This window comes from Vulpes lagopus, chromosome 9 (genome assembly GCF_018345385.1).
Source record: "Vulpes lagopus strain Blue_001 chromosome 9, ASM1834538v1, whole genome shotgun sequence".
Lineage (NCBI taxonomy): Eukaryota > Metazoa > Chordata > Mammalia > Carnivora > Canidae > Vulpes > Vulpes lagopus.
Window position 1 is genome coordinate 23,023,917 of NC_054832.1, and position 26,223 is coordinate 23,050,139.

Consider the following 26,223-nt stretch of genomic DNA (forward strand, 5'->3'; position numbering starts at 1 on the left):
AGAGAGAGAGAGAGAGAGAGAGAGAGAGGCAGAGACACAGGCAGAAGGAGAAGCAGGCTCCATGCAGGGAGCCCGATGTGGGACCAGATCCTGGGTCTCCAGGATCACTCCCTGGGCCGAAGGCGGTGCTAAACCCCTGAGCCACCTGGGCTGCCCAGTATAAGGTTCTATTGTATGACCATGCATCCCATTATATAGTCATATACCACAAGTTTAATCTATTCTGTTGAAGTATATTTGGGTTGTTTCCAGTTTTGACAGTTCAAATGATGATGCTGTGAGCATTCTTGGGAATTGAACTTTTATTTTTATTTTTTTAAGGGGGCTCCATGCATGGAGCCCAGCTCAGGGCCTGAACTCACGACCTTGAGATATTACTCCTGAGCTGAGATCAAGAGTCGGATGCTTAACCTAAGACTGAGCCACCCAAATGTCCCCCTGAATTGAACTTTTAAATTGAACCTCTGGTTTTATGTCAGATGCTTTAAGTTGCTAGGAGTCCGATACAAATGTTTGAGACTTTTCTGTATTCTTTTATGTCCTAGTCTATTCCTTTAAAAGACAAACTTTTATTTATTTTTTTATGTATTATGCTGTTAGTACAGAATATTTTGAATCGGAAATGTTAGAGAATGCATGATGAAAAATTTTATAAATCACATTTGTGTCTATAAATGCATGTAATTATAGTAAATACAGGTTTTCCCCAGTATCTGAAAATGGATGATTTCTATGAAAATTTTTGTAGCTGAAATGGTATATTTTCAAAGTTTGCATTATGCTACTTCACTTTTAGAAAAGACCTGTACTATTACAGTAATAGCTTTTTTTTTTTTGTGAGAGCCAAAACTCTTCTGATTTTTTTTTTTGGTTAGGAAAAAAATACTAACGTAGATCCTTCTTAAAAACAAAGTGGTGCAATGCAAACTTTTGGAAAGCAGAGGATACCTGTGTTATAATATAGTTAATAAATGTATTAAATACCATGTGACATTCATGTACAGAACAGAAATAATCATGAATATTTATAAAGTTATAAAAATTCATTTTACTGATTACAGATACGTCATTATGGAATTATTACTACATAAAGTTTGTGTGTGTGTTTGTGCCTGTGTGTTTTTTAGTGAACTTTCTTCTAACTGTAGTTCAGTCCTCAAATTGTACATAAGGTTATGTAGACATGTATAAAACCCATATCAAATCAGCAATAATTGTGAGTCACAGTTTTAAAAAATAAATTTTTTTAAAAGATTTCATTTATTTATTCATGAGATACAGAGAGAGGGAGAGAGAGAGAGAGAGAGAGAGAGAGAGAGGCAGAGACATCGGCAGAGGGAAAAGCAGGCTCCATGCATGGAGCCCCACGTGGGACCCGGGTCTCCAGGATCACTCCCTGGGCCGAAGGTGGCGCTAAACCGCTGAGCCACCCGGGGTGCCCTAAAAAATAAATTTAATTCTTCTCACTACTTATATATTTATTGCTGTATGACCATGGATCCAGAGCTGTGATAACTGGTTCTTTTTTAGCCTAAATAAGACAAAATTAATACCATGAGTCCTTGAATGTCTTGATTTAGTTAGTTATTAATTATGTTGATGATACAACTTTAGAATTATTCTACCTTTTATTCTCACAAGCCTATTTAATGTCAAGAGATTCTGGCCTTCCTTCATGAGATGAGCAATATGTAGAAATTTCCAAGGGTGCTAATATCACATCTACCCATAAGAGCTTTTGTGAGTGCTTACTCTGTAGTAGGCTAGTCTCAGTGGGGAGGGCCATATTAGTTTCACTTGAGTTTTTAAAAACTCCTATGTCCCCTGTGCCAATATGCTATTTTATCTCCCTCCAGTGATCATTATCATACTGCTCCACTATTAATGATGGAAATGTGTCCTAGCCTTAGATGTTTTGCACTTGGGAAAAGGTTGAGAATTTTTTGATAACATAGAGATGTTTAACTATATGAATTATATATCAATATTTTGATGAAAGTAATCACATATATGAATGGATATATTATATTAATATTGTTATTAATATTACTGTTAATTTAACAATATTAATAAAGATATTTTTCTGGTCTGGAGGACTTCATAGCGTAATGGGGTAGCTGAATCATAAACATATAGTTAAGCATAATGTGGCATGTACCTTAAAAGGAGATATACATAAATTGCCATGAATGGTAGTGGAAAGACTCCCTTTTGCTTGGGGGAATTGTATAGGGCTTTGTAGAAGTAAATCCATTTGGAGACTTGCATCATTTATTACCTTTGGTGATGTACTAGGTGTTATTAAGCAAATCCAGAAGTTAGGATAACCTAGTAGTCCATGAGATTGCTGGGAAGATTGTGTATTCATTTGACACAACTGTAGAACCAGTCAAGTACATTTGATGGTCTTTATAAAATGGTGTCTTTCAGATTGTATTCTCTAGTAAGTTTCTTAAGGACTGTCACTTTTATATCCATAAGTGCATTGCTTAATGGATATAAAAGTGACATAAAAACACTAAAGGGTTTATGATAAATGTAATAGGAAACCAAGTGGCTTAGCAAGACTTTTGACTTTTTCAGACCCAGCTCTTCATATGCTAGGTCCATGACCTAAGCAAATGATTTGACTTTCCTAAATCATCTGTAAAATGTGAAAACAATAGTAACTTACTTAAAGAATTATTAATAAAAATGAAACTAAAATGAAGAAATATACTCTTGGCACAGCACCTGGTTCTTAGTAACAATAACATAATACACTTTTGTTATTTACTAAAAATTCAAGCTACAGTATACACCAGCATCACGATTGTGAGCCTTAAAAAAAGATCTAGTTCTGACTTTGATTTCTTTCAACATTCAATTTGATTTTGAGAGAGCTATTTGTAAAACACCTGAATCTGGAATTATATATATATTTTTTCCCTTATTCTGTTATGACAGATGTCCACAACAAGATTGACAGAGTAAAGAAATTACTAATTGGGGTGCAGGTGGTGAAAATCTTTTCTAAAGATGTTAGTATGTGTGTTTAGATGGATTCTTGAGTTTATATTGAACTTGAATTTGAAGATTGACTATATTACCTATACAAAATATTTAATGAGTGAGTTAATTTTTGCCTTAACAAATTCTACAGCCCCCCACATATATACAATCACTATTCTTTCTCTCTTAATGACTGTAATGTAGGAGGTGTGGGGCCGAGGTGTAACCTGGATATCCGCTCAGACTGAGACCTCACTGTGACCTCACCACCATGTTGGCTGTGGATTTAAAATTAACTTGTAATTAATTCTCTGTTTCAGGTTTACTTCAGCATCTACCTCGTCTGGTTTTATTTTAAAATGTATTTTTAACCTTTTGTTTTAATATTTAGCGGTGGGAGATACAGTTAAAAATAAAACAGAATCCTAAAGCCCATAAAGCTGGAGCCTGGGATTTGTAAGAGTGACATAGGGAAGCTCTGTATACTTAATTTCTCTTCTTCTACACCACCTAGAACCATGAGCCAGACTGACATTAAGGATACTGTAAAAGGATGCAGTCATAGAGTGGGTCCACTCTGGACACATGTTTACTGACTGTGGCCCGGGTATTGGCTTTCTCTCTTTTATTATGGGTACACATGAGTCTGCAGGTGGAGATTGAACTGAGTTGGGAGGATTGGGGATTTTTTAAGAACCAGAGGGGGGGATGTGGGCCAGACATATTCTCTCCAGTATCTGTAGGCCATTGAGAACTACTGATTGTAACTATATGAACTTTAGGTCCATCAGTGCAATCCTGGGTCTCTTTCTAACCTCTTTCTGCATGCCATAGTTCACTAAACTCTTTGCCGTATTTTGGTTCCTGACCAAATTTGGTTCAGATAAAATTGAAGTTATTATAAATGAATGACAAATCTAGTATACAGGGTGGTGGTGTGTTAAATGGGTCACCTTTAGGGAACATTAGAAATAACACCTCAAAAAATTAGGACTTCTTTATGCAGTGATATCTGTATAAACTATTAAGCTTAGAGATAACACTGGGCTTATACTCATCTGTGTTGATGCATGTATAATTTGGACATCTGAGATCATATTGTACATAGATGTTTATCTTCTGCCTTTTCACTCAATGTTCTATCACGGCTGTCTGTAATCCTCTGCCATTACACAATCTTTTAAAATACTGATTCTAAATCTTTCATGATAATGGATCCTGATCTTCTTTTAATGCTGTTAGCCATGCTGGGGAGAAACAAAACAAAACAAAACCAGAAACAAAAACAAACCCTTCAAAATGATCTACTTCAGATCAAAGCATCTTAGTTTTCTTGCCAAGTTAATGAAGAAATACTGTTTTGTTTAAAAAATATTATATATGTTTTGAAATCAATAATTTTCTTCTTTGAAAATTACTGTCTAGAGCAGCATCTCCCACTGTGTGCCACACAGGATTATTAGTTTTGTTGGTAAATGGCATTATGTGACATAAAGCCAAATGAAATTGGGGAATTCCAATCCAGATTGAACGGATACCACCACTCCACAACCCCTAGGACTTTTCAGAGCTGTAATTGCTAATGCACAGTGTGGGTCTCTGAAGAGGGTATATAAAGTATACAGTTTCCACTAAACTTAATTTGACCAAGGAACCTCCTTACATTTCTTTTTTTGAAACTAAAAGCATGGGAAGAACGTAGAGAAAATTCTTGAATTTCTTATCAATGCTTAAACAGTGACCATGATAAAATCCCAGACAGAGTCTAATTATACTTGGAGTGAGCATAGGTAGAATGCCCTGAAATAATGGTTTATTCAGAAAGAAGATCTTATAACAGAAGGTTTCTAGGTCTACTCAAATTATAGAGGGATTCTGTGCGTACTTCCTCTTTTTTTTAAACAGAAAACTTTTCTCATTCTAGGAGTCAGGAAAAAGTAGTTTAACCTATTCTATTAGAAGTTGCTTTCATGTGTAGAATTTTTAAAAAATCAGCTTTCTGTGGAAACATTCACTATACTTAACAAAAGAGAAAATTGATTCCAACTTGTGTGTGATAATGTATTTTTATCAGAAGGGAAAAATGATGCTGAATTGGTTACGTGAAGCAGTCAGCACTGACCAGGTTGGTATTGCACCACATTTAATGTCATTAGTGTGTATTTATTACACATTGTGCAAGATGTCTATCAGTACTGTTTACTAATTTAAATGGAATTTTAAAAATATGTATATAGAACAAAGATTCCTGACCTCTTGGAACTTATATATACAGTTGTCCTCTGAATGTACTCCTAATTCCCTTTCATGGCTTATGTACATTTGCTGATTCCTCATGATACCTGTGCCTTTCTTATCAATTGGCCATCTCTGCCTGCACATTGGACTGCGGGTCCTCAGATGGGTAAGGCCTTTTAAGCTGTTTCCTGTGGTAACTTGGAGATGAGCAGAGTGGCTTGCAAGTTTCTGGTTTCATGAACAAGAACTGTTGCATACGATGGTGCTAACTTACTTCCCTTCACTTGGGCTATTTAACACATATAACACACGTGTTGTATATCATGTATATGTTGAATATTACATTGTGTTAAATTTATGTTTAGCACACATGTATATGTTTACTCTCTCTCTACATGTATATACACACACATTGTTAATATAAGCTCTCACTATGCCTTCACAAGATTTTGTCTTAATCTTTGATTAATGGCAACTCATAAAAAAATTAACATAAACTTTGCCTAATAAACTCAGCTGACCAATGGTGTGAGGACAGTGAGCATTCTTACTGAATCTTCATGATATGCATTTATTAAATTGACTATACTGTATATGCATGCTAATTTACCAAATGGATTGGCAGTGATTGACACAGATTTCTTACGGGAGAACTGAGACAGATATTAGCCAGTTCTATTGCTGGATTGAGTTAATAATTGAGACTTTCTTTTTTATTAAATAACAGTGGAAAACAAAGCAACATCAATATATTAAAAAATAAACTGCCTTTAATATACAAAGATGTTTTTCTGGCAAATGCTGGAAAGAAAATCAAAGGTATTCCTACAAATCTTGACACTCATTTTTGTTATCAGTGAAAATCTAATTTACATACAAATAAAATGTCAATTCATATCATAACCATCAAGATAAATAGATGTATTCATTCTTTTCCATGAGCTATTCTTTTTGAACTTAAGTGCTATATTTGGCTCTTTGCCTATGAACCAGGTGAAATATTCTAAGTTTAACAAAGAAGGGTGAAGTTACGCTTGGCCCATGCATACATGCAAAGTCATATTGGCCTGTTTAAACCAACAGTTGTCATGGCACATTATTTTAATTTTTTTTTCCCTTTGAGAGGAAAGAAAACAAAAGGAAATACGACATATGTGTGAGGAAATGAATGATAACATTTCTTAATTTGCTTAGTGAAATTGTGATTTTATTCAAAGCAGAGTTTTTAATACATTTGCCTCTCACCTGTTATGAAAGCAAAAATAATCAATTCCCCTTGCCTTTTGATAACTCATGATGTATACTTGCTTTATTTTTGTTGCCCTATTTGTTGAAATAGGCACATGCTTCATTTTTTTCCACATATATTCTACAGTTTCTTTTTTTTAAAGATTTATTTATTTACTTTTCAGAGAGAGAGGGAGTGGCAGGGACAGAGAGGATAGAGAAGGAGAGAATCTAAGGCAGACTCCCCACTAAATGGGGAGCCCGGTGCTGGTTTCCATCTCAGGCCCCTAAGATCACAACCTGAGCTGATGGAGAGTCAAATGCTTAACCAACTAATCCACCAGGTGCCCCTTCTATAGTTTCAATTTCACTGCTAACATAAAGTTTTTAAAGGCAAAAAAAAAAAAAAAAAAAAGGATTGTGTCATTTTCCTTTAAAAGTAAAGTGCTTAATGAAATTTTTTCTCTAAGATGTATATAGATATATGGAGACTCATTTTGGCAAATCTGACATTATTACTTACTTACCAGGCTATCTCTTTTTACCTAGACTAGTACATTTGAAATGAGATATTTGAAAAATAGAGAGCATAGCTCAATGAAATAAAAGCCTAATAAAATGTGTTTGGGCCAACATCAAAACTCTTTGAAAGAGGATATCTAAATAATGTGCATTTTATCTCAGAGTCTTGGGTTAGTTCTAGTGTCCAGATGACTATTAATGGGCTCTGTGCTCTGAAGCATATGTTAATAGAAGTGATCATTTTGGATTAATTTGACGTGAATTAATAAGAGATTTAGTTGATGGGAGTTGTTTGAAGGTGATGACATTCAAATCTCAGCAGGATTTAAGATATCCAAAAATACCTTTAAAGATTCAGGAACAATCAATTCAGAGAGAGCAAGTTAAATAGACACGGATAGCAAAGAACAGGATCTGACATTGGGTTTATGAAGTTTGAAGCAGTTTACAAAAAAAGCGATCTACCATTGAAGTATTGCCCTGGAATCTGAAGAAACAGAAAACATTTAAACTCCTTCAGCAATTCTTGGGTTTATGATTTGGATAAACAATGTTCTCTTGCATTTTATAGTTCACTTAAGCAATCTGATTTTGATCTGTATATATGGAGTAGACAGGATTCAAGATTTTTTTTAAACCAATGAGCAAACACATATGTTCTTTAAAACTGTACTTTATATGTTGTTCATATGGAAGCTATCTAGTTTGCTATAGGCCCCAAACTTGACCTTCCTTTTATTTTGCTATCACTTGCTTAATTCTTTAAATTCTTTGTGGAGGACTTTTGATCAAAAGAAACAATTTGCTATTTTTTTCTTTTTAATTTTTTAAATAAAAGCTACATGAAATGTGTAATTAATAACTCAGTACTCCTAGGTTGTTGATAGAAACAAGCATGGGAGAAGCATATATTAAGGAGAAGACTACCCTGTCTTTTCTTTTGTGTTAAGCTTTGATTTCAAACATTTGAAAGTTTTATTATCTGGAAAAACAATAAGAAAATGTCATCTGGTATTATATATTATGATGACAAGAACTGCTACTTATAATAAAAATCATACTCAGCAGGATTTGAGACCGAGGTTAAATTATACAGCCTTGTTCCCCTGTTAGTCTTGTTGAGGTTCTATCTATCTATCATCTATGTATCGAAAGAATTAATTGGAAGTGAACTCAGCTGAAATGGTATTTGGAAAGATATTAAAAGGCTTTAAATTTTTTGAGAAAGAGGGGTTCCTTATAATATTTTTCTTTGCTTTTTTTTTTCTTTGCTTTTTAAAGATACCTTTCTTCTCTCTGAAATGAATGACTAATGGTAAAATTACAATTATCTTTCTAGGTATTTGGCACATACTTATGCAGGGTATGTACTTAATGAATAAATGTTGGAGGAAATTAATAGCTTAGTGAATGATAAACGTCAGTGGTATTTATGCCTTCCTTATTTATTGATGGTTTCATATTTTACGTTTTTTTAGAGAAATTGGATAAAAATTTTCTAAGGTTAGACTATAGTGCCTAAGCCAATAACCAGAACCATTATAGAATCTTTGAGGTGTGAGGAAATGTAGAAATCATTTATTGTAATTCTCTCACACAAGTGAGAGTAGAGGCTCAGCCAAATGAAGGGGCTTACCCCTTTGATTACATCAGCCACTGATTTGAATCCGGTTCAGAAATTGGACATGTGATTGCTCTACCATTCTTCTTTTGTTTAGAGTCAAAATGTTACAAAGAACGTAGGAATTTATATGTCTTACCTTCAAGGAGTTTCTCATCTAAAGGAAATAAATTCTTGTTTTAATCTGCACTGGATGGATGTTTGATCTCCACTTTCTTTTTTATATTACTGAGGTAGTTGATTTCTTTGGTTGACTAGTTCATATGATTACCTATTGCAAGGCTATTTGGAGCAAGTATTTCATAAATGTATTTGTGTAAATGTATGTGTATATAAACATATGAAATAAAACTAAATCATTAATGGCTAATGGTATTAATAGAAAACTCAGATTCCTTTTACTGAGAACATGAGCTCTAATGCTGATTATTTCCACTGTCTGATATTATAGTGTAGAAACAGTACAGTATCCTACTGTTTCTTATAATAAACTTTTTTACTCATAAATACAAAAAAGCTGTTAGATTTGTTTTAATGTAGGAGGAAATAATTTAGAAATTTGGATTTTTGCAAATGGAAAGTTTTACCAGTCAGTAATGGAAATAAATACGAATAGTGCATTTTTAGGAAGCTAAGCATCTTCTAACCTGCTTAAGTATCTTGGCATATAATATGTATTCATGTTATGTCTGCTATTAGAGGAGCATTCATTTATTTGTATAGGTGGGGAATGATGTAAACATGGGAATGAATGCTCACCATCTCCACCTCACCCACCCTCTTTTCCCCCTTGTCATTTTTAAAAAAATCTCACAATTAAATAGAGGACTAAAGTTAGCAATTTTGAGTCTTATAGCTCATTTAGATTCTTCAATTCCTCCTTATCCACTTCACTTTTAGCCTCATTATCCAAACGGTTGTTTATAATGGACCTACTTTACACTGGCATTTTGAACTTTTTTGGACAGTCAGTATGAGGGATATTGCTATTATAGAGTGGAATGAAGACATTTTAAAATAGACTTGTGGGGGGGGGGATCCCTGGGTGGCTCAGCAGTTTAGTGCCTGCCTTTGGCCCAGGGCGTGATCCTGGAGTCCTGGGTTTGAGTCCCACATCAAGCTCCCTGCATGGAGCCTGCTTCTCCCTCTGCCTGTGTCTCTGCCTCTCCTCCCTCTCTTTCTCTCTCTCTCTCTGTGTGTCTATCATGAATAAATAAATAAAATCTTAAAAAAAAATAGACTTGCCAAAACACTCCTTGATGTGATTATCTACCTGCCTAATTATTTTATGACCATTAATGCAATACATATCTCGTTAATTTTTAAAAAAAATTATTTACTTATTTGAGAGAGAAAGAGCAAGAGTGAGAGAGAGAGAGAGCATATGAGCGATTGTACAAGCAGGGGGAGGGGCAGAGGAAGAGGAAGAGGAAGAGAAAGAAGCAGACTCCCCAATGAGCAGGGAGCCAGAGGCAGGGCTCATTCCCAGGGCCCAGGATCATGACATGAGCTGAAGGCGGATGCTTAACCAACTGAGCCAACCAGGTGCTCCTGCCTGATAATTTCATTCAGATAATAAAGATGATTGTATAATGATGGTTTAAAGCTGGTTCCATCGTGATTTTATGAACTTACTTATCAAGAGTGAAAATAGAAGATTAGTAAAACTAGCTAAAAAGATAGAGCACGGTATAGTGTGTGATGTTTCTGTAATTGTTGGGAAGGCTTATGTAAGATCCCAGTTCTTGATGGCATTGCAGTAGTTCCTTTCTGATCCACTGCTACTGAGTTTGCAAGAGATTTGCAATGGGAACCACTTCTTGTCTTCAGCTGTGATCCTAGAATATCAGTGGGGACACCTTGTATCTTTTTCAGAAGCATGTCCCTTCCATGTTTACTAATTAAGATCTATCCCCACCCCAATGTAGGTAAGTATTCTGATCCTTAGGGTTTGGGAGTTTTAGAGGTTAAATCATACCTTACAGTCTGTTGTGAAAATGACTTCTGTAATCTTTTATATCACGTACCTCCTTTTCCTGCTGCTTTATTAAAACCCAGGGGAGGGAAGATCTTGCTCAAGGTTTGCTCATGCATTTATTAGGTATCTTTCAAGCAGCCTGTGGTGCTGGCATATTAATGTATTTTAGGTGTGATACATTAAAGCATATTTACATCATTTAGGAAGGAAAATTTTTTTGTTTTGTTTTGCAGATGTACAGATCAGCTCTCAAAATGTCTTCTGTGTCTTCCGAGCGTCTTCTAAGACAATTGCATTAGCCTCCTGCTAGTTGACTAATAGAATTAATAATTGTAAAAAGCACTCTAAAGCCACATGCCTTATGAAGTCAATGCTGGGTATGATTTTACAAGTATGTGATCTATTTTTTCAAGTGAAAATGTTAACTGGAAAAGTTCTTGGCACACAGTAAAACATCGTGCAATCTGTTATTTGTCTTAAAGATAATAACTTGAGGGTGGCTATAGTCTTACGATATCTAACTTATGACTTGTTAGGGGAGTTTCTTCCACTTAGAAGTATTGCAAATGTGCTTATATTTACATAATATGTCATTCTGAAAAATTATGGTGATATAATTCCAGTAAAAAATTATTTTTCTATAACTACTTCAAAGTATAGTCAACTAAATTAACCGTGATTTTTTTTTTTTAAAGAAACTAAAAAGAACATGCCCCTTCCACCCACAACAAAAAAGAAAACACAAATGACCTTTCTGATACTTCTTTGAAGTTTCGGCAGTTTGACATTCTTTGCGATGTATATTTTTAAGGGCTCTTCAGTATAAGAAGTCAGTGAGTCATATGGGTTCTAAAGGTCTTTCTTGGTGGAAGAAGGAACTCAAATTTGAAAGGATGATAATTCAATTAAATCAGATTTTCTCTTAGTTGCTTTAGTTGCTGGTTCAGTACTTTTTAAACTCTGACCTATTACTTTTCTGCATGTTAACAATAATTCAGCAAGGTCTAATTATTTCTGTTCTGAAAAACAATTTACGTTTTTCAATATTTCACATACTTATATCTACTCACTTCTAAGTATTTTATTTTGGTTCCTTGCTCTGTAAAATGTTGCCATTTTTCTAATCACCTTGACGTTAATAGATGGGCATAAACCCTTTTCACTTCCATTAGGAAGGATCATCTCAATGACTTGGATGATTTCATTTTCATTTCTTTATGAATCCTGCCTTTCATATAGATTTTTGTCTTTTTCTGTGTAACCTTAATTGTTTCATTTTGGTGTACTATTGTTAGGGTTTGTTTACATTGAGGAGAAAATGTTAAAATACACATGATATGGTCATTCCATTCAGTATTTGTCCAAGAAAAGATTAAATTGCAATGGTTACTAAAGACTTTCTGTACAATGGAAAAAACAAACACATAGGAAATTCTGGAGGGAAAGGCAATAGGTGCTGTAGCAAAATCATCACATTTTTATGTGTAGTAATGGCTGATACTCTATTAATGAGAATGTAGGCCAAGTCCAGAATCGCTTATTTTTTTAACCGAGCTCTTGTATTTTAAATGGTAACTGATTTCTTAAACTTCCCTTTTATTATTTTTTCTTCTGTTTTTAATTTTTCTTTTGCTGACTACCGGTAACATTGCCCCCCCCCCCCCCCCACTCTTCTGTGTGTAGGTAAAAGTTGCCATCTTCGGTCACTTCTGAGAGAGGGCTAGATGTCTCCTAAAACGTCAACACCAACAAATGAGACATTAAAGTGCAAACATTAAAAAATAAAGAAGCTAATCAGTGTTCCATTTTTTTTCTTTTTTAACAATGGTTACCTAGCTTAGTTTATTTGGGGATCTAATGATAATGACACCAAGGTGCAGACCACGTTCCCTCCCCACTCCCTGCCTTGATCATGCAGGTATACCTTACCTTGTGACCATCCCTTGTACTTGAAAGTGCAGTCTTTCATTCTAGAAGTGCTTTTGTTGTTTTTGTGTGGTTCCAAGAGGAGCATAGACATGTTCTACGTATATTTGATGACTCATGTTACTGTTGTATAAAAAAGAAGAACATACTTTCTTAAGCACAGTTCTGTTTTTTGACATTATTTAGTAAAGTGAATTTTTATCTTGGAAACGACTCTTTAATACTCAACTAGGGCATTCTCTTGGTTCAGGGATGTATATGATAAAAATTGTTGCCTGACCAGCTCCTCAGAAATGAAGGTACAACTATATCTCCAAAGCCAGTGTGGCTCCTTAGCACTTGTGAGAAATTATAGATAAAAACAACTAAAAAATGTTATTCGTTTGGATTCTCTCAGTACACTTTGGATCATGGTGGTGTAACTGTTAAATCTGCCCTCGTGGCAGAGTTGGCAAGTAAAAAGCCCTGTCTTGTTAGTTAGGTGGATTTTACTAAGTAACGTTTGGGGTGACAATGCACACAGCACTTGTAGTTTTCAGCTGGGGGATTAAGGAACAGGAGCCATGAACCTTACTTCTCCATCTAGCCTTTGTTACTGCCTTTTTTAAAATTGACACAGCACAAATTGTTTCTTACCTCCTTGTACTAAAGTTCTGATTCATTAGACTCCAGTAGAGGAATTTGCCACAGTGCTCTTGTTTTGACCATAAGCATTGATGCTACCGACTTGTAGGGCATAGTTGAGCTAGTATGTGAAGGTGAACCATGGGAAGCTAATATTTTGCCATTCTGAGCTACAAAATGACAATGTCATATGGTTCAACTTAATATTTTACTTCAGTCACCTCCCCAGGTGCTTCCACTGGTGGAACTAGTACTGTCTCCACCTGGCTGTGCATAAGAACCCAGGACTTTGTTAGGTTCCCCATCATGCTAGGGTAGGGTCCCAGTAAAACCCAGCCCGGTCACTCTGATGTATACTAGGTCTTCTTCCTGACTTTCAGGTTAACTCTCTAAATGGGGCTTAAAGAAATTTATCGATAGGACAGAGATGAAACATTTGTTATCCTCCATTCCTGAAAGTAATAGGGCAGTTTTCATGTTGTTTATAACATGCTGTTTCTGTCTTTTGACTATGAGGATATTTTGGTTGAAACTATATTTATATCTTGGTTGCACGGTGTGTAACAATATTGAATTCCAGTTTATGTTGTTTATATACATGTATCCATAACATATAAATAAACATGTAATATATATTCTGTAAACATAAACATGTATATATATTTTATAAATGCATTATGTGTGCATATTACACATATTATATAAGGTTTATAAATAAGCATATATCTATATATCTTCAACTAAAACTGAAGAAAATAAGCAAAAAATATAATTGGCAAACAAGAATAATGGGAAAGGTAAAGCTAATAAGAATTAATATTTTGGTATTCATAAAACCATTTAAAAAGAGTAAATGAGCCTCTCTATGACAAAAATAATTCTAAGTGTAAATATTTGCTTAAGGCTCAGTTTTTTGCTATTTTTAAAACTTTTTTTTTCCTAGAGGAAGTTTTATTTATATGCACCTTAAAAAGCCTCAGATAGACTAAGTAAAATGCTCTAGATTAGATCACATATCTGCAGCTTTCAGATAACCTCGTATGTCCTTTCCTTGCATTTTTACAGATATGGTCCGGAAAAAGAACCCCCCTCTGAGAAACGTTGCTAGCGAAGGCGAGGGCCAGACCCTGGAGCCTATAGGTACAGAAAGCAAGGTATCTGGAAAGAACAAAGAATTTTCTGCAGATCAGATGTCAGAAAATACGGATCAGAGTGATGCTGCAGAACTGAATAATAAGGAGGAACATAGCTTGCATGGCCAAGATCCATCCTCTAGCAGCAAGAAGGGCTTAAAAAGCTCAGTCCTGAGCGAGAAGGCTGGCTTCAATTATGAAAGCCCCAGTAAAGGAGGAAACCTTCCCTCGCATCCGCATGATGAGGTGACAGATAGAAATATGTTGGCTTTCTCATCTCCAGCTGCTGGGGGAGTCTGTGAGCCCTTGAAGTCTCCTCAAAGAGCAGAGGCAGATGACCCTCAAGATATGGCCTGCACCCCATCAGGGGACTCATTGGAGACAAAGGAAGATCATAAGATGTCACCAAAGGCTACCGAGGAAACAGGGCAAGCGCAGAGTGGTCCAGCCAATTGTCAAGGCTCAAGCCCAGTTTCAGTGGCCTCAAAAAACCCACAAGTGCCTTCAGATGGGGGTGTAAGACTGAATAAATCCAAAACTGACTTACTGGTAAATGACAACCCAGACCCGGCACCTCTGTCTCCAGAGCTTCAGGACTTTAAATGCAATATCTGTGGATATGGTTACTATGGCAATGACCCCACAGATCTGATTAAGCACTTCCGAAAGTATCATTTAGGACTGCATAACCGCACCAGGCAGGATGCTGAGCTGGACAGCAAAATCTTGGCCCTTCATAACATGGTGCAGTTCAGCCATTCCAAAGACTTCCAGAAGGTCAACCGTTCCGTGCTTTCTGGTGTGCTGCAGGACATCAATTCTTCAAGGCCTGTTTTACTAAATGGGACCTATGATGTACAGGTTTGTGCTTTGAACTGTTACCTCTTTGTACAGGAAAAGCTATCAGTAATGAAATGTGAATTCTTACACGCATGTTAAAATCAAGCTTCCACTACTGAAGGGGTGGCCTGCTAGATTCAGTGGGAGAGATGTGGACGTACTCCATAGCTGTTTTATCCAAATGGGTATTCAGAGGTGTCTTTCATCTCTTATCATGGAAAATTATCTCAATCCTTCTATTTGGTTGGGAGAAGTCTTTTCATGGGATTAGCTAGGCTTCATATTTCTGGAAATATTTCATGGTAATTTGATGTTTTCCCAGTCTTCCAAAAATGGCACTGATCTCTATGGTTCCACATGATAGGAGTTTATGCTTTGTTCTAGTTTTAGCTTAGAAATCTTTGCTATCGTCTTTCCTTCAGTGGGGATCTTTCCTAATGTCTGGCATTAGGATTTGATTTTATACTCAGCCTGACATCAAATTGGACTAGATTTGGGTCATATTGACAGTTGCAGAGATATACTCCAGAAAAAAGCAATATAATTGCAGATGAAAACTTGGAAATAAAAGTTTACGTTGATTATAAAGAAGTCAATGTGATTGTAAGTACTCGGGACACCAGGATGACCTTGGTGCGGGCCAATAAAGCATTCTTTTCTGCATTTAAGGAAAATAGTAATTTATGAAAGCATTTAGCAGTAATTTAGATTTCTGCTTTTATTAAAAGTGGCATACCTTTTTGATCTACTCTTCTGTCTTTAGTTTATGGAATATGTGAAATGAAAAAAAAAAAAACCCTACCATTTCAAATAGAATGAAATGCAGAACTGACTCTAAAGTAATGTATTCGTTTCATTTTAGCAATTTTAGCATAGTCAAAACTCATGGTCAACTTGGGAAAGTGTGTTAGTTTCTGTTACAGTCTGTAGGTTTTTATTGTATTATTCGGCCAGGGGATTTCAAAACATACTAGGTGTAATATTAACCTTCTTTAGGAATGATTAGAAGAAGTACCAGAGAACTAATGAAATTACATCATACTTATTTGACCTCCTAAATCCCTTAAAATATCTGTCATTTTTATCAACTCAATAGCTCTAGCACGTTTGCTCTAGACCTCTCTATTGACCTGGTGCCAATTAAGAAAGGCAGGCAAAGGAATTATAAATAACAGGTAGTGGACATATTTTGCAGTACTTGTAAAAAGAATCAGAGGAGAAATTTCCAAGCCTTTAAAAATGTCAGAACAGCAATCTTATCACATTAAGGGAGATAGAAAGAACTCTTAAAAAGCCAGTTTCATCTTTGTAGAGCGCTCTTAAAAATTCCATCTTACTTTGTGAATTTCCACAAATAGAATTATTTCTGTGGAGCAGCAAATTAAACCAACATAGTTATTATGCATGAAAGCTGCGTGCTTTGAACTGCTGTCTTATTAAAGATCATTTCACTGTCTTATGTCAGATACACTCTGCTGTCAAATCATGATTGGAAAGCAAATACGTGTTTTAGATAAAAGGGTTAGAAGTGAGTAATGTCAGTATGTGAAATGGTGTTTTATAATTAGCAAGTAATATGATGTTAATACCTGGATTTCCGGCAGGCGTTTCAGTTTGTTCACTCTGGGGACAACTTCTGAGGGAAGCTGATCTGCACTGTCAGGAAGGCTCTAAAATCGAGATTACTAAGGCCTAGGGTTTGGAAGAATTCAGAGTTTTAAACACACTTCCATTTCCCCCCAAACAGTTATTTGTTAGGTTCTTAGTTATTTATAGTAAAGTTTATGTTTGGGTAGAATGAGCTGGACACTTCTCCTGGGCAGTGATTTTAGAAATAAAACAGATGTGTGAGCTCTCTGAGTTTGAACTAATAGAAGGAGAAATAAAACAGCTGATCCTAGACTATGCTATCTACCAAGTGCTCCAGTAAAGAAGACAGAAAGTGGTAGGAAATAGCAGGCAGGAAGATAATCTTGTTAAGATCAATTTTTTTTTTTCAGAGAAATAATAAGGCTAAAAATAGAAAAAAGCAATCTGTGGAAAAAGCAGATGATGGTTTCAAAGAAACAATTGGACTTAGAAACAAGTCTAACGAGTGTTAACTTTCTTCAAATGAGGAAGAGAACCCTAAATATACTTTTAGGCCAAACGCTGATCTTAAGTATTTTGCACAGAGGCCAGATGTTGATGTAGAAACATGTCTGAAGATAAATGACTTATTAATATTTTTATGCTGGAATAAATAGTGAACGGCTTCCCTATATGCATAAGCTGAATAAAAAGCACATCTGAAATTCCCCCTTTTCCCCCCACACGTGTTTGTGTGCTGCATTGTCGTTGGAGAGCTTTCTTTCCTTGGCTCTTGCACTGTGTGGGGGCTAAAGGCTGTGCAGGATAAAATGCTGACTGTATAATTTCTTTAATGCGGTTCTGTTGGAAATTTGTAGGAAGTTAATAGCTGTGTGTATTCTGATAAAAAGATGTTGGTAAATATCAGTATCACAGACCAATAATCATCCAATTTCAGGAATTGTTTATATAAGTATGTAATTTAAACTAATTGAAGTAATAGATGACCAATTCATTAATCTTTTTCAATTAAACTGGCTTTTTTTTTTTTTTTTAACCATTCAGGACAGTTGGTGGTTAATGATAGATTTATGACATTTTAGGCCAAGAAAAAAGGAACAGAAGCCAGAAGGAGAGGACTTAAGAACTCCATGGCTTTGATCTATATTTTGGTTCAACGTGGATGGTTTTAAATAATATGAACTGACTTGGTTGCAAACATGAGATATACAGTTGGGACAAAGAGATAATTTAAACAAATGTTAAGATTTCTAGTTCCAAGTCCAGGTTATTTGACTTGTATTTGGGAATAATTGGAAGTTTAGACATACTTGCAATGACAATATTCACTTCTATGTAAATTTTATTACAAATAAGAAAGTCAAGGAATTACGTATTTCCAAAAAAAATAGTGTCAAATAATAATGTTTCTTTATACTGCCGAGTTAGATAGAGCTCTAGTTGGATACTGGATGTCACTTTAAAGGGAGCATTATAAAACCAGACCAGTGTTCCCTGCCTGTTGAATTCAAATTCTCCCCACCCCCAGGCTCCATACCTTGAGGAAGTATGCCCAGCTCTGAAATCAGAAGGGATGCCAATTATTTAGCAAGAAAAACAAGAAAAGATAAAATGGCTAGCTCAGACCTATTTGACTCAACCCGGTGTTAGTTTCTCAATTTTTACATGTTACCTGTGTGTTTTATCAATTGTTGCATTTGCATTTTTCAAAATAATGGATGTGACATGATTGGTAAGCCCTTCATGTAATTTTTATTGCCAGTATTCAGACTTTGAGGCTCACCTATAGACCAATAATAGGACAAGAGATTGAGTTCTTCAAAAAGTAATTACAGCTTCTTTCTTTTTAATCTGCTTTATTATGCTTATATTTAAACTATTGCTGAATGGAGGCCTAGTTGTTAAACACCGACTTCGCTGTTTCATTAGGGCTTAATGTGCTGTGCATTAGGGCATTTGCGTCATCTTTATGGGGGAGCTCTTAGCCCTTAGATCAGGTTATAAAAGTCAGAGTCCTGTCAAAATGTGCTTCCCACGGGAAAGTGTTTAACCTATCAAAAGTTTATAAATGCTCATGATGTCCATGTTGCTGTTCCATTTTAGTATATTTTTTCTGTTATTTGGCATTATTCAGGACTCCAATAGCATGGGATTCCAGCTACTAAATTTATTTTGGCCTTTAATGAAATTCTAAGATTAGTAGAAAAATCTTATTGTTAACTTACCAGTTATTGTCTTGTGTTTGAGCTAGGAGCACTACATTTCTGTTCTATAAATATTTTTATCAGAGTTGCACAATATGTCACGTTAGAAGCAGGAAGAACAGATTTTAGAGATAGGAAGTCATCCTTTGTATTTGTATTTTCAACATATTTAACTCTGAGATTTATAGATACTTAACATATGCCAGTACATTCATTTGAACAGGGGGTTAACAGCTTGGTCTGGAAAAAAAAAAAAAACAAACCAGATAACATTAATCTCGTTTTGGTTTATTTTGACTTTTCCTGAATTTTACTTCCAAATATTTATTTTTTGCCTTGGAGTTTCCTTTGATCTGGAGTAGGAGGGAAGTTGTAGATCTTAGCAGGTTCTGTTTCTTTGTTTTTCTGAGTTGAGAACAATCGCACTTTAGAACAACTGGTGAATGAGACTTTAATCACTTCAGACTGTCTGTAGAGAACAGAATGTTTGTCATATGAAGCCATACTTGTTCTCAGGTCTGTGTCTCTTTAACAGGTAATAAAGTGTGCAAAATAAAACATATGCTCACCCTAAGGCCATCAAGCAAAGTAAAGTGCTGGCATTTCCCAGGTCATTTTCATCATGGAGATGACTGAGTTGACACTGTAAACCACCCGGTGGAGTAGAGTAGTTGGACCATCTTCACTGCCTTCATGTTGGTTAAATCTCCATTTGGTGTTGTTGTATGAGGGTCAGTATGATAACTGTCAGTGTCTCTCTGATTTTTGGCTTACTTGCTATCATTTAAAGAACACATATCACTTTCTTGAGTATCAGTATCTCTCTCTAGGCAGGGTGTTTAGAAGAAGAAATCATGGTCATTAGTGCATCTAATCAAATTTAGCATTACTTAACTCTTAATAAAAATGTTGTAAAAAGTTAAAAAAATCATCCTCAAATGGCCTGCTCTGCTAACCATATCAAGTCGGCAGATTAGTCAGTGCATTTTATTTCTTGGGTCATTGTAATTACAGCATACATGCAGCTGTTGGAAACATGGATTTATAAGTAGTGCCTAACCCCTGGAGAGTTTGGAGGGAGTATTTCCCTTTCATTTTCTGATTTCCTTCATGGAGTCTGTTTCTGAGAATCATTAGACCACAGACCTCTTGATTTCTTCATTGTATAGTTTTAAAGTTTGAAGTAAGTGTTGGGCATTTTTGGAATATCAGAAGAGACCTTACCTTGCTTTATTTAAATTGGAAGCCAAATGTGAAATTTCTTTTTCTGTATTACTTGTAATTTGATCCATACTTTTTTCATCTTGTATAATCAAAATTGTTTGTATCTTTTGGGGTTTTCTTCCTGTTTTGGATTCACTTCTGGCAATAGCTAACCTTTATTAGGGATTTCCTATGTGCCATGTGTAGATCTAAACTCTTTACATGTATTAATTATCTTCATAAAAACTCTTAAAATAGACATCACTATTATGTCTATTTTTTTTTTAAATGAGGAAGCAGGCATAGAGGAATTAAAGTAACCTGTTCAAGGTCACAGAGTTGCATAAAGGATGGGGGGTAAGTGGGATGTTTACCTGTGAGTAAAATGGGTGTGAGGCAGAGGAGACCCCAGAATGCCTTTAGAGTATCTTGTTTGCATGTACTGTGTATCCTAACCTGCATGTACTGCATATCCTAACCAGTCTTCACAACCACTATGATATATGACCTTCCCAAATACAAGCCTGAGTTTACTTCAACTACAAAGGCAATGGAAGATGGGCCAAGTGCATGTAAGGGAGGAGGTACAGTTCTGTGCACGAGGGCTCTTTGAGGCACACTCTTGTGAATCACATTGAATTTGAGAACCTCAGTGATTTCTCTGAGATTGTCTCTCATTCAGCCTGTGCTGTTAATGCTGCCTTATTTGCACTCATTAATTGAAATCATTGAAAAGAAAATTAATTTTGCTGATTTGTCTTTTTATTATTACTGTGATTCATTTTCGCTGATACTTTTGCTACAGTAACTAGTCCTGATAGAATGGGGAAGGGCCAGATTTTGATTTAATCAATTAAGGATGCAGTGCTTTATTGCATCCTCCAAATGAAGCCACCGTTTATTCATGTATTTGATTTTGTGCATATTCCCCTCAATTGGAGGATTTTGTTGAAGGAATTTATGATTTAATGTATGGCCAGAGAGTTCTCTTCTCCTCTTCTGTTGATTAGGCACAATCCAAGGGTTGGTTTTCCTATGAAGGTTAAATATTAAATAGATGCATCCGGCTCCCATTTATGTTCTCCATGGCTTTGTAATTAAAATTTTATTCTTTGCCTGTGAGTCAGTACAGGAGTGGACATGAGGCAGAGAAGACACCAGAATGCCTTTCGAGTGTCCCATTTACATGTCCTGCATACCCTGAGGAAGCTCGGAGCTGTGTGGTCTTCCTGGATTCTGGAAATGAGGGATGGGCTGCAGAGGGACTTAGATGACCCACTGATGTCAGACTAAAGAGCACCTGAATTCTTTCATGAGTCCGGTAACATATTTGGGGATCCTGTAATAAACAGTGGTTTGCTCAAAGACCTGTTTTTCCAGCCGATAAGTGGCTCCACCTTATGTTCCACTGGCACCTCAAAGTCAACATGCATGAAGCTAAAGTTGTTAGCTCTTTCCTTCATGTCCCCCCACTCTCCTTTGTTCTGTGCTGCCATCTCCAAGTCGGTGGGGCTGGAAGTGCCCTGTTACCCTGCATTTCTTTCTGATGTGCATATCTCCCCTCCCTCCCCACAATTGAGTGGTTTGCTCCAGCCTTCCCTGCTTTATGCTTTTACCGCCCCCACCCTTCATGTTTACTTAACAAATTCTTCGTGGTTTCTTTAGTTACTACTTTTCTCTTTCTGATCCCTTCTGTTCTCTCCTTTTCCTTTCTCTTCTGCTATTGCCTCCACCCCCCGCTGCCTTCTTCCACCCCCCTTTTCTTTTCCTTTCTTTTCTCCAGCCTTCCTCCTCTTCCCCCCTCTCCTCCTCCCTCTTGTCCTCCTTCCCTTCCTTCCTTTATTTACCTTTTTAAAATTCTGCTTCTGGAGCCACCATCCTACATTTTGTAGGAAGGATAGGTCTACTTTCTACAAAATGTCTATCCTTTAAGTTACACTTGTATAATTAAATAGCACTCTCTCACTCCAGTATGACATCGCTTTTCCAAATTCTCTCTCACCTGTCTCCCTTCACATGTTCCCAGAGCAGCTGTTTCACTGTCATTTGTGCTTTACTCACTCTGCGGCCTGCACCTGAAAAGCCTGTCCATATCATTCATTGCCTTTGAGGCTCTGCTCAGATGCCACCTCATGGGTTCACAGCTTGGTTATTGCCTCCTTCTGAAAGCCTTGGCTGGCCTGTCAGTGTTGCTTAGGTTCTCTTCCCCCGTGTTGTCCTGCCACTTGGTACCTCTTTCAGCAGAAACACACTTTACCGTTGTCATCTGTTTACTTGTGAGCTTTCTGCATCAGACCACAGACGTGTCAGGGTATTGGACTCCCATCACTTCTATGTGCATCATCTGTGTTTGGCACATAGTAGGCATGCAGCAAAGCACTCTTCCCTAGAGAAAGGATGTTCCACAGTGATTCCATGCTCTTGTTTTCCCATTTAAGACACTCTTAGAACAAACATTCAATTCTTACCTATCTCTATTATGAGCCAGTGGCAGAGTGGGTCAGATGGAGGAGAGGAGTTTTGTAGATAATTCAGCTTTGTAATCCACTTGGGTTAATTGCATTTGCTGTTTTGTTTTGCATTTTCCCCCACAAAACATTTTTTTAAAAGATTTTATTTATTTATTCATAAGAGACACACAGAGAGGGAGAGGCAGAGACACAGGCAGAGGGAGAAGCAGGCTTCACACAGGGAACCCGATGCAGGACTCGATCCCGGGGATCATGACCTGAGCCAAAGGCAGATGCTCAACCGCTGAGCCACCCAGGTGCCCCCCTGCAAAACACTTTTTTTTTTTTCCAAATTCTTGAGACTTACTAAGATTTATTGGTCTTCTGTCAACCCAAATACCAAATAACTGTAGAGACTTAGTTCAGTATTCTACTGAGTGAAGTGAGAACGTCAGTTGGGGTTGACTGTTGATGGTTGTAATCCAAAAGCTGATAATAAAAATTATGCATAATTTAAAATATGTACTGTTTTACCCTTAAAATTGCCCCTATGCCAATTTAGGCTTTGGTTCCCCCCCCAAAAAATTAGCTCTTATAATTCAAAAAATATTTGGAATTTGTTACCTATTTGGGTGTTAATGGGAGTTATTGCAGTGACACCAGGAATGCCAGGAGTAGGCTGTGATAGCATGGGACTAAGGAGATCACCATCTAATTAGACTTGTTATTGAAATGTTTAAACAGTTAATCTCCACCAAAGGTCCATCACCACGGCACGCTCTGTATTCTGCACTGTGTTTTGAAGTACTTTACAATGCAGAAACGTGCCCTATGTGGATTAGCACATTCATTCTGACTATAGTTATTTTCAGCCAAGATCGGCCCTGACAGATTTCTTCAAGCTATTTGTAACTTCAGTTATTTGAGCAGTGATTTTTAGCAACTTAGCTTTTTATTAAGTGAAGGTTTTACTTTTTTGACTATCAGCCCATAACCTCAAGTCCCCTTAAATTAGTACCCTCCTAATTGTCTCTGTTGCTATCAATTATAGTACTTGAAAATGAACCACATCTGAGGAAGAGTTTGTATTTAGTTCAAACAACCCTTTTTGTTCCCCTGACAATAAGTACATGTCCTGAAGTGTCATTTCAAGAGTTCTGAGGCTTCAAAAAATCTTTTCCTTTGACCTATTCTTTTAGATATTACTCTTACCAGTTTTTGTTCCGTATTATTAGAAGGAAATTAATGAATTAAGGTTAAAGACCTTGCAAAAAGCCAGCCTTTTGATATTTTTAACTTCTGCAGTGAAACATTTTTGTGAAGAGACGTACGTAAATAAATTAGAAAACAAAGGTCATGAAACATACCACATGGAAGGAATATACTTTTTTAAGCCTTTATTTATTTATTCATGAGAGACACACAGAGAGAGGCAGAGACACAGGCAGAAGGAGAAGTAGGCTTCCTATGGGAAGCCCAGTGCAGGACTCAATCCCAGGACCCCAGGATTATGACCTAAGCCAAAGGCAGACACTTAACCGCTGAGCCACCCAGGCATCCCAGGAAGGAATAGTTTTTAAAACTAAGTTTCAAATGGAATAAAAAGCCATCATAGTCTTCAAATGGTAAAAAAAAAAAAAATAGCTTGAAATCTCTTTTTCATGCTGTTAATAGGTAAGTTGGGTGTTTCTGTATAACTATAATTCACAAACAAATGGCTCCATAGTCATATTTTTGAGTGAAAGATGTGTTTTGTTCAGTCCTTTTTTTTTTTTTTTTTGAAAAAGCCGAAATACGTCTGGTTGAATTAATAAGAGAGGTACAAATTACAGTTGCGTTTTTACCCAGGTAGGTCAGGGACCTTGGTGGGAAATTTTCATCTGTGCTCACATCTCCCACAGTGACTTCATTCAACCCAAGTGTATTGAGCCCCTGCTTACTTCCACAGATAAATAAAATATCATTCTTCATTCTAAGAAGGAAGTTAAACAGAAGCATTAGCTTAGTAACAGCAGAATCGAACCTGTACATTTATAGCTAAGAACCCAGGAGTGACAAATTTATGGGTTTGTCAATGAATGACTTCACCATGTTCCCCCTATTTAGCCTTTTCATCCCATTAGCAGGAGAAATTAAATTAGATAGTTCATTTTATTAAATAATAATCCCATTCTTATGAATCATATGGTTATTAGAATATGCTGGCTAACATGGCATTCACTAGCTCCATGGGGCTATTTAAATTTCAGGTAATTCAAATTAAATTAATGAAAAAAATCAATAAAAATTACTTAAATCAGTTCCTCAGTTGCACTAGCCCTATATCAAGGAGCCCCATGTGGCTCATGGCTACCATGTTGAACGGGGTGGACCATGGAACATTTCCATCATATCAGAGAGTTCTGTTGGACAGCACTGATCTTGAGTTTACAAATCAGTTTCAGCTACATTCTTTCCCTGGATCCTCACAATAATCCTGTAAGACGGCACGGTTATTTATATCCATAAAGATGAGGAAATTGAGGTGCCAGGGGGTTAAACAATGTGTCTTTGCACAGACTTTAACTTCTGGAATTTCCCTTGGGAGCAAACAAATCCAAGTAAAGATTAATACAAATGAATAAAGGATATTATCTACAAATCTTGATCTTAAAATGTAAATAATTTAAAGGCAGGGATGTGGTGTAGCTTATGCACTGCTGTATTCCAGTATCTATTCCAGAGATTGGCATAAACTAAATACTCAATAGCTACTGATTAGATGAATGAATAGGTGTAATTTTGGATCCAAATAGAATTTACAGTTTAATAAGAATTTTTAAAATATGGATATCCATGTCAAGGGAACTGTTGGATTAGCAGGTTATAATTGTAATTCTGGTTCGCAAAAGAAAAAAGATTGAAACTTAGATTCTTTATTCTGTTTATAATCTCTTTTTTAGTATAGTTATAGCTAGGGAATGGTAAGGTTTTTTTCTATTCCTTGTTGGGTTCAACCATTTCAAAAGTTTGAAATAATTCTCTTTCTGAACATGTAAGTGCTATTTCCTGACCTTAAGATTCAAGAAACTGTTGCTGCAAACACTTATTTGGTATAATGGTTTGCTGTGTATTTTTATTTAACCTAGGAAAGAATTGTTTAAAGTTAACATTTATGGGTAATGAAAATACAATGAATATAGTCACTAGTCTTAGGTATGGTCTTCTAAAATAATAATGTTTTATTTTAGAATTGCATTTAAATGATATGCATGTTTATTTCAACATGACTGAAGTGTACATCTCTTACAAAGACAGTAAACATGGCCACAAGGGTAACCTTTAAATGTTTTGAAAGAGGAAAGGAATAAAACCCTAAGTAACAATGTTTCCCAAAGTTGGCTTTTAATAATTTTTTATATATTTTTATAATGGCTATACCAGCTTTAGGTAATAAAACTAGCTTTAAGCTGGTTATACTAGCTTTAAGTGATAGAAAAACTAATTAAGAATTCTGCTGTTTACCAAGGAGGCAAGTAGATAACCTACGGAAGTGTCAATATTATTGTTCTTGTCATTAAATGAGATCCTTGTGTTCTTGTTTGCTTTCTTGGGTGATTTTTGAAAGAGCATCTTTTTTTTTCTTTAAGATTTTATTTATTTATTCATGAGAGACACAGAGAGAGAGACAGAGAGA

General features: G+C 36.1%; 1 protein-coding gene across 15 annotated transcripts in view; it reads left to right on the plus strand.

The window, feature by feature from the left end:
- Window positions 1–26,223, plus strand: part of TRPS1 (transcriptional repressor GATA binding 1) — a 257,873-nt gene that overhangs the window by 35,311 nt on the left and 196,339 nt on the right. For 8 of the 15 annotated variants that reach the window (XM_041769400.1, XM_041769399.1, XM_041769401.1 and 5 more), the window contains exon 2: window positions 14,193–15,121. In XM_041769400.1, coding sequence (XP_041625334.1) covers window positions 14,195–15,121 — 927 coding nt within the window. In that variant the 5' untranslated portion in view covers window positions 14,193–14,194. Of the gene's footprint in view, window positions 1–10,810; window positions 10,969–14,192; window positions 15,122–26,223 lie in introns of all 15 variants that reach the window. The other 7 variants (XM_041769392.1, XM_041769395.1, XM_041769394.1 and 4 more) reach the window with 2 other exon arrangements.